Here is an 8917-nt window from a genome sequence, read left to right as displayed (position 1 = left end):
CATGTTAACTTGAGAGGAAGTGCAATAAAACATGGTCATTGAGATCAAAGAAGACAAGATGGAGTATTTACATTCTCCATCTTTCCAAAGGTTAAATAAAATGTTCACTTAAATGCTCATAATTAGTAATAGATTTGCATAGCTCTGGTCATTGGCAGCAGGGTATATTCCTTGGACACACTACTACGCCCTGTACTACAGGGCTTGCGAGCATCTTTGCATGCTCAATCATTATGGTAACATGAACCGGCTCACATAGATACGCTATTCTCCATCTCGGCAGGGTTCAGGTAGTTATAAGGTGGTGTAAATGTGGAATTCCTCTCAGTGATTGACTCACTGAGGTAGGATAACTCTGCCTGGAAGTGCTTCATCATCTGCTTGGTCACGTCAAAGTATCCATCAGTCTCGTCAAAGTATTGATTAGGGTATGAGCCAAGGGGGATCTGAGGAAAACAGACGATATTCCAATTTATTACTTTGTGGGAGAAGAAAATATCCAGATATAAGAAGAAGCAAATGAGTGAGTCATGTATTTGTGATGATTAGGCCTGTCGGGTCATTGGAGCAGTGGTGTAAAGTACTTAAGTAAGAATACTTTAAAGTACTACTAAAGTAGTTTTTTGGGGTATCCATACTTTACTTTACTATTCATATTTTTGACAACTTTTACTTTTAGTCCACTACATTCCTAAGAAAAATTAAGTATTTGTTACTCCATACATTTCCCCTGACACCCAAAAGTACTTGTTACATTTTGAATGCTTAACAGAACAGGAAAATGGTCCAATTCACACACTTGGTGTTTGCAACGCCACCATGGTGTGTGCAACGCCAGGGTTGTGGGTTCGATTCCCACGCGGGGCCAGTACAAAAAGAAAAAAAGAAATGTATGCATTCACTACTGTAAGTCGCTCTGGATAAGAGCGTCTGCTAAATGACTAAAATGTAAATGTAGAACATCCCTGGTCATAACTACTGCCTCTGACTTGGCGGACTCACTAAACACAAATACTTAATTTGTACATTATGTCTGAGCGTTGGAGTATGCCCCTGGCTATCACTAAATAAAAATAAATCAAAAATCGTGCCATCTGGTTTGCCTATTATATTTACATTTACTTTTGATACTTAAGTATATTTAAAACCATATACTTTAAAATTCTTACTCAAGTAGTATTTTGCTGGGTGACTTTCACTTTTACTTGAGTGATTTTCAATGAAGGTATCTTTACTCAAGTATGACCATTCTACTTTTCCCACCACTTCATTGGTGTTGGGTATAGAGTAGACTAAACCAACAATGTCTCTGTTTGAATACTTTGAAAATGCACTCTTCTTTTCTTATTTCCTTGAGGAAATAGCTGATCTGTAAGATTGGTGAAAGCATTTTACATTTATATATTTTTTTTACATTTTAGTCCTTTAGCAGACGCTCTTATCCAGAGCGACTTACAGTAGTGAATGCTTACATTTCAATTCGTACATTATTTTTTTTTTCTTCTCCGTACTGGCCCCCCGTGGGAAACGAACCCATAACCCTGGCATTGCAAACACCATTGCAAACACTATGCTCTACCAACTGAGCCACAGGGAGGACACAGGGAGAAAGCAATGTGGTGGAAAGCAGGGGAGGCTGGTGGGAGGAGCTATAGGAGGACGGGCTCATTGTAAAGGCTAGAATGAAATAATTGGAACAGTATCAAACACATCAAACATATGCAAACCACATAACTCCGTTCCCTCCATTCCATTACAGCCATTACGATGAGCCCATCCTCCTATAGCTCTTCCCACCAGCCTCCTCTGGTGGAAACAATGTTTTCACCTAACCCACACACAGACCTGTGATTACCTCAAGCAAATAGGGTGGGAAGAGAGAAAGGAAGGAAGCAATTGTATTCAATCAGGGTCAATGACTGCAGCAACAGTGACCGCAGCATATCACAGACATGACTCTAAAAATACCATATCTAAGAGGGTCAAATCATTGGGGTCAAAACTCACAAAGTCTGAGTATTTCTTGCTGAGCAGCCATATGGAAGCCATTCCCCTCACTGTTGAGCCGACATCTGGCAGTGTCTCAAAAATGGTGCTCATGCTAGAGCTCCCCTTAGTGGTGGGAGGAGCTTTGCATAGAAATATGGGGCTGTTTGGTACCCAGCTGCAGTAGTCAAACTAGGAAAGAGAAAGTAGTAATATGTAAAAAAAATATATATATATATATATATATATAAAGTATATATATATATATATATATATATATATATACTTATCAGTCCTGCAATGTAATTTGTTAACTTGTTTTGCTCTCTTCCTCATCTCACTTGTCCCATGCTGACAGAGGAATGTTGTGCTGTCACAGTGAAGATCACCATGGTGATGAATTTGATGACCTCCTTCACTGTGTCAAATCGTTGAGGGATTCCTGGGAAGGCGACATCAGTGGATGAGGAGAAGGATCTTAAACAATAGAACTACAGCAGTGACATTTCATCTTTTCATTTGATGAGTCATCATACCTGACTTTTCGTTTCCAAGGAACCCATGGATGAAGATCTCGTTGATCCAGTCCTGAAGCTCAGAGTCTCTAGACACTTCACTGTCAGAGGAGTAGAAGTGCTCCACCATCCCCTGGACAAAGCTTCACATCACAACAATCAAGCACTTATCTATGTTTGTGTTATTTTTACAATACAATTATTTAATTGGCCTTTAAGGTTACTAAGGTATTACTGATACGTCCATCAGTGTAGCCATAGCTCCACCTGTTGATGATGTTCCACAGCTTCAGGCCGTCCTCCCTGTAGTAGAAGTTGGGGATGGACTCCAGTCCTCGTGCAACAATGTTCTCCGGCAGACAGAGGGAGCTGTAGGTGATTTCTGAGTGTGCCCTTTTCAAGAGTTCCTTCAACCCCTCCAGTCCTAAAGTGGTGTCCTGGATAAATGTTCGCTTTTTTGTAATTTTTTGGGACACGTCAATAAAATATGCATTTGTTATCGTTAGGGTAGCAATGTCTATTGGGTTAGCTTTTAAGCTGTGTATACTTTTACTGTATTTAAATACCTTAGTTAAGCCTTCTTCAGGTCCAAAAAGTATTTCACGGCTAATGGTGTTTACCGGCAAGGTATAACGGAAGTGGGGAATCAGCAACTGGACCGAGTACAGACAATTAGGAAGAGGGAAGTAAAGAAAGTTACAAATATACATCGAAAAATCTTTGTTAAAAACTTATTCGGGATCAGTGTCCCTTCCACGGGACGGTTGAGCTAACGTAGGCTAACACGATTAGCATGAGGTTGTAAGTAACAAGAACATTTCCCAGGACATAGACATATCTGATATTGGCAGAAAGCTTAAATTCTTGTTAATCTAACTGCATTGTCCAATTTACAGTAGCTATCACAGTGAAAGAATACCATGCTATTGATTGATGAGAGTATACACAATTTGAACATAAAAGGTTATTAATAAACAAATTAGGCATATTTGGGCAGTCTTGATACAAAATTTTGAACAGAAATGCAATGGTTCATTGGATCAGTCTAAAACTTTGCACATACACTGTTGCCATCTAGTGGCCAAAATGTATATTGCACCTGGGCTGGAATACTACATTATGGCCTTTCTCTTGCATTTCAAAGATAATGGTACAAAAAAATATAAAAGAACGGTTGTTTTTTTCTTTGTATTACCTTTTACCAGATCTATTGTGTTATATTCTCCTACATTCCTTTCACATTTCCACAAACCTCAAAGTGGTTCCTTTAAAATGGTACCAAGAATATGCATATCCTTGCCCCAGGGCCTGAGCTACAGGCAGTTAGATTTGAGTATGTAATTTCAGGCGAAATTTGAAAATAAGGGGCGGATCCTTAAGAGGTCCAATGTAGCCATTTTTTATCTCAATATCAAATCATTTCTGGGTAACAATTAAGTACCCTATTGTGATTGTTTCAATTAAAATGGTCAAAAAGAAACACACGTAGCTTCTTAGCAAAGAGCAATTTCTCAAGCAAGAATTTTGCTAGGACAGTCTGGGAGCGGTCTGAGTGGGAAGTGGGAAATTAAAAACTAAAAAGGTTTGGAACGCTCTTTCTTATTGGTCTATTAATTAATTCACCACTTGATGATGTCACCAGGCAGGTCGAAACGCCTTCCCATCAAAACAAACTGAAATTTCAGTCTGTCTTTTCAAACACCTCTTACACTTAAAGGGCATTATCACCATTTTCACAATTCCACGGTATTATTCCAACCTCATAGTGTGGGAATATATATAAAAGACAGGATAATCATGTTTTTGACTGCCCCAGGCCACGTTTAACATATTGACATCCCATTATTCTAACATAGTAAATTGAAGTAAAAAATGTAATCATTAATGGTGAAACTGCCACATCAGTTTGGGATATTATAACAACGAACACTGTGTTTTTCCCTCGAATATCATTGCACACAGAACAGAAGAATATGTACTGCAATTTGTTTTTCCACACTGCTCGACGCACTTCACGTCCGTTTCGTCCACACAACAAAAACAATAACAAAGGTGCTGGGCGGACAGTGGTGCTATTTCCCCTAATGAGGATTCCATCTTGAAACAAGACACTTTGTGATAGTTGATTGTTTGGTGGGACCCCAGTCTGTGTCAGGTTGTCATACCTTATGGAGAGGGTGCATGATAGGAAGGCTCCGGAGGGTTGCCATAGCAAAGGCCTCAGCCAGTAAATGGGTGCCCAGCAGATGGTAGCTATTCTGGTGTTCAATGAAATCTGCGTTCCTCACAAACATCTTGGCTAGCAGCCAGTCGTGCTCAGAGTCACTAGGCAGATATATGGGGTTCTGCTCAGAGGTCTGCTGCTCCAGCTGTGAGGTCAGAGAAACCCAGAACCAAAGAAATAAAGGCAAGTTTTAACAAAAATACAACTTTTATGACAACATTGTTCAGGTACAATTCTCAGTACACAAACATGTAGCATTTTGGCAAATAAACATATTAATGTCATATCAACATTCAAATATGGATCCAAACATGGACTGACTCCCCCTTCTCAGATCTATAATTTAAATAGCCTTGAATACTGTACATACATGATATTGATTAGGGGCTGTGATGTAATGATAACTGTGGAAAGTAGCTTTGTTTTGAGTAGAAGCGTTTAACATGTTTTTTTCCTTTCTTTTCTGTTAACAAGACTTTCTTTCTCTTGTTTTTAAATTATTTTTTAATGGTTGTTTTATTGTTCTTTTTTATAACGACATTTGGTTGAGTTTTGTGGAACAGTTAGGATGGTACTACAGATGTAGGATCTTAATTTGAGCGAGTTTGCTACAGGAGGAAAATAATCCTTCAGCAACAGGAAATGGGAATTATTAAGTGGATTATAATTCATGGACATTTCTGTAGGGTTTTATTATACATTTTTTGTAAGGGAAAATCCAGTCTGAAATTTCAAAGTGGAAATTACAAACTTCAGAAGTCCTTTTAAACCTCAAATACACTAAAAGGTTTCCTGCAACAGGGTGATCAAATGTTTAGCTTTATGCTGAATTGTCTAGAAAATGTTCTGAAGACAGTTGCATGTTTTAGTTTACCATTTGACCCTAATGTCTATGTCACTTAAGTATGCCATTGGTGCAGGTGTGTGTACCTGGATGGCAATAGGTGTCAGATTGTCCTCTGGGTTATTGTAGAACAGGCAGAGAGCAGCAGTAAGAGGCAGTGGTTCACCGTTTACCACCCGGGTTGGCACACCCTCAAGCCTCTTGTAGTCACAAATAAATATGTTTCCTTTCTGTAGGGAAGACAAAAGAAGATGGAAGTTAAGGCATTTGTGGTCTACATTTAATTTACTTAAAGTAGTTATAGTAGCTCATGCCACTCACACAATGGCTCCTACTATCAGAAAGACAAAATCTACGATTTAAGGTATCAAAGAGTTGTATAAGGGAACAGCAGGGGCACAAGCAATGAACCCTGTGCAACACCAAATTAAATTTTATCACCAGTTTAGGGGAAGAAACCCTTCCTCTAACTCCATTGTATTGTTCCCTGTAGCTCAGTTGGTAGAGCATGGTGTTTGCAACACCAGGGTTGTGGGTTCAATTCCCACGGGGGGCCAGCACAGAAAAAAAAATGTATGAAATGTATGCATTCACTACTGTAAGTCGCTCTGGATAAGAGTGTCTGCTAAATGACTAAAATGTAAAATTGTTAACTGGCACCACCCACTTGTGATAAAATACAAATCTATACAGCATATTTAGAGATCCAAGGCATGGCTATTACCAACTTGTTTTTCATACCTTCATCTCCGTCGCCAGGGAACTCCCGTCCTCCAGGAAGGGCTGTACCATCTCATCTGTGACAGGGAAGTTGGGGGGAAGCGTTGTGCAGCGCTGGATCACATTGGGGTTTGTTCCATTCAGAAACTGGGACCCAAAAAAGTCATCCTCCTTCCAGTGCTCAGAGACATATTCTAGGATGGAGGTATTACGTCCATGTAAGTTTAAACAAATCTCTAGATTGATTCAACAAACAAGTCTTACTAGGACAGAGTTATGGCAGTATGCACTAGCCTAATAAGTGTATGGTTTTGAAGAGCAAGGACATGTGGTATCATTTTTAAGCTGGTAGGGCCCAATGATGTAAGAGCAAGTTGCTGTTTACTGCAATTACATCTAATAATGCACCCTATGTTTGATGTTTTAACTTGAGGGGTCTGCTCTTTTACCTGAGATCGGTGTCTTTCTGAACCAGAATACTTTTTTAATCTTATCCAAGTCTTCCCACTGCTTGGTGGAGTCTGCAAGGCCCTTCAGTTTGAGCTCAAACATTCTGGAAGAGGGTAGATGGGGTTAAAGGCGAAAGGTGAAAGGTTACAGGGATATTTCCTTCATGTTATGTCATTACCATCTCACAGTCTTAGGGATGGTTCTGTGTTTGCATCTTCAGATGGAAGAATGCTACACTGGTGGGTTTTGGTGGGTTTTATGCACTGCTTTGAACCTACCCTGATTCTCTTGTGTAGATTGTCTCTACCTCTTTGGAAAAGGAAAAGAGAACTTCAGCAGGAAGGTCTGAGAGTTTTTTGGCACTGTTAATGTGGGGAAGTCCCTCAGCAAACTCATTCCACCTGATGGTGGGACAAGAACACACACTTATTGAAACAAAGAAATGTGAACAGTTACACAGACATGTGTACATATACTCACAGTAATCTACAGCATTATACAGATGGACAGTTATGTCAGTGTGTTGAGCTGGGAAGTAAAAACTTACTGGAACAGTTTCTTGTGACGCTCCAGCTCCTTTTTACGATGGTCCACCAGTAGAGGGAGCTCATCCTCAAAAACCTTACTGGCTGTGAAGTGGAGAGGCATAGAAGGATGACAGACGATGAGCAAAGAAAGTCAAAGTAGGCAAATGTATCACATCTTAGTTACATTCTTGTAATATAAGTTATACAGCTATGCAGAAGTTATATGATAAATAACATTGACTAGGGTATTATATTCCCAGAAGAAATGCTGATTCAGGGCACACCTTTTCCTCCTCTCAGCTCCACAACCTCCCCTCTGGACACCCATCTGTAACAGGGGAAGTAGATGACATCATGCTCAGGTGTCGTCACGACAACCTTGGAGCAGAACCACTTCTTTTCTGGCAGGAACAGGCACTGCTCTTTCTCCAGCTTGACCAGGAGGAGGCGCCCCAGAGTTGAGGGGGTGGTCACAGTGTAGGTCCCTGTCTGTAGAGAATGGAGATGTGGCAGTTTAAGCCTACATCAGGCAGGTCATTTTGACCAAAATATTTTTTATTTTGCCCAAAAGCCTTTTTGTCCCACATGCCATTTTTACAGCAGAGCCAAACAGTGTAAAAATCCACATGAGCAAAAAAGTTCACTTTTGGGGCTGTCAAGGTGGCACCTGGAAGTGAACTAACCTTTTAAAAATACTATAAAAATGTTTTAGGAGACTATCCTCCTTGAGGCCTGTCACTTTGTACATGTCACTACTAGTATAGAATGCCATCATCCTCGAGAGACTACAATGATGGTGAGTGAATATGAAAAACACTCCAACTCACTTGCATGACAGTCTTCATTTCCAGTCACGGTCAGAGAAAATGGCTGATGCAAATGTCCCACATCTGCTTAAGATACCCAAATGTCTCACCTTATCAATATTTGACATACATACTGCAGTCTACCTCTAATGAATGAACATACAGCATGATTTTGCACACTGTGTTAGTCTCCAGCAGTGTTGCCAAAATGATTTGACCAATTCTGTGAACATCTTCCTATCGACATTATGCATAATCCTGTATATTGTTTGAAGTTGCCAGTTTTGTTTTAGGTGAAATCACACTTTTAAAAGCAGCCTTGAAAGTGATATTTTAGAAAGGTCTGTCAACTTCATGGTGCCTCTACCACAATCAGTCGTCTATACTTTCAGTGAAGGGTTATTACACGTTTGCAATTCTTAACTGCAACAACTCAGTTATCAATTCGCTTTTAGATTTGTTTCACTGCAGGGTTAAAAAAAAAATATGCAAAAAAGACAGACAAAAAAAGACCATCTATCACTGTCAATCAATGTGAGGTACGCAAAGCTCATTACTCACCTTTCCAGTCATGAAATCTAGGACAGAATTGGCCAAGTTTGTACGCTCACTTGTCCCGTCCGTTCCGATCAGTGTGGCATATATACTGCCAGAAGTAGAAGAGTGCAGAAAGTCACCAGTATTCAGATATATTTTGTACTGGTGTTGTACTAGTATTGCCATGGTGAGTCAACGGCAAAAACAAACAAACCTGAGATAGGCAAAAATGTACTAGAAAATATACCACTCTTTCGTGAATGTAGACAAGTGCAGGTGGAATATGTTTCTCTTTTGCTCTCTTTTTC

At 39.8% G+C, this 8917-nt stretch overlaps 1 protein-coding gene across 1 annotated transcript; it reads right to left on the bottom strand.

Annotated features, from left to right (window-relative positions):
* Positions 1–3: 3 nt before the first annotated feature.
* LOC106607993 (hydroperoxide isomerase ALOXE3) lies at positions 4–8111 on the bottom strand. Its single transcript, XM_082976173.1, has 14 exons — positions 8094–8111; positions 7551–7755; positions 7287–7368; positions 7018–7140; positions 6739–6842; positions 6311–6483; positions 5656–5799; positions 4667–4870; positions 3068–3154; positions 2769–2938; positions 2523–2644; positions 2328–2428; positions 2008–2178; positions 4–446 (listed from the first exon to the last, which is right to left on the bottom strand). Exons 1-14 carry the CDS (start codon positions 8109–8111, stop codon positions 252–254), a joined length of 1899 nt encoding a protein of 632 aa, XP_082832299.1. The 3' UTR covers positions 4–251.
* Between the last annotated feature and the right edge of the window lie 806 nt (positions 8112–8917).

This window comes from Salmo salar, chromosome 06 (genome assembly GCF_965601325.2).
Source record: "Salmo salar chromosome 06, fSalSal1, whole genome shotgun sequence".
Lineage (NCBI taxonomy): Eukaryota > Metazoa > Chordata > Actinopteri > Salmoniformes > Salmonidae > Salmo > Salmo salar.
Note: the sequence above shows the minus strand (reverse complement) of the source record. Positions and strands in the feature narration are given on the sequence as shown.

Bases quoted from the DNA above. Each gene is read 5' to 3' on its own strand.
- LOC106607993 (XM_082976173.1), bottom strand. The intron at 3,155-4,666 runs GTATGACAACCT...TACTCGGTCCAG, and splicing joins TCATGCACCCTCTCCATAAG to TTGCTGATTCCCCACTTCCG. The intron at 2,645-2,768 runs GTGGAGCTATGG...TGTGATGTGAAG, and splicing joins CTGTGGAACATCATCAACAG to CTTTGTCCAGGGGATGGTGG.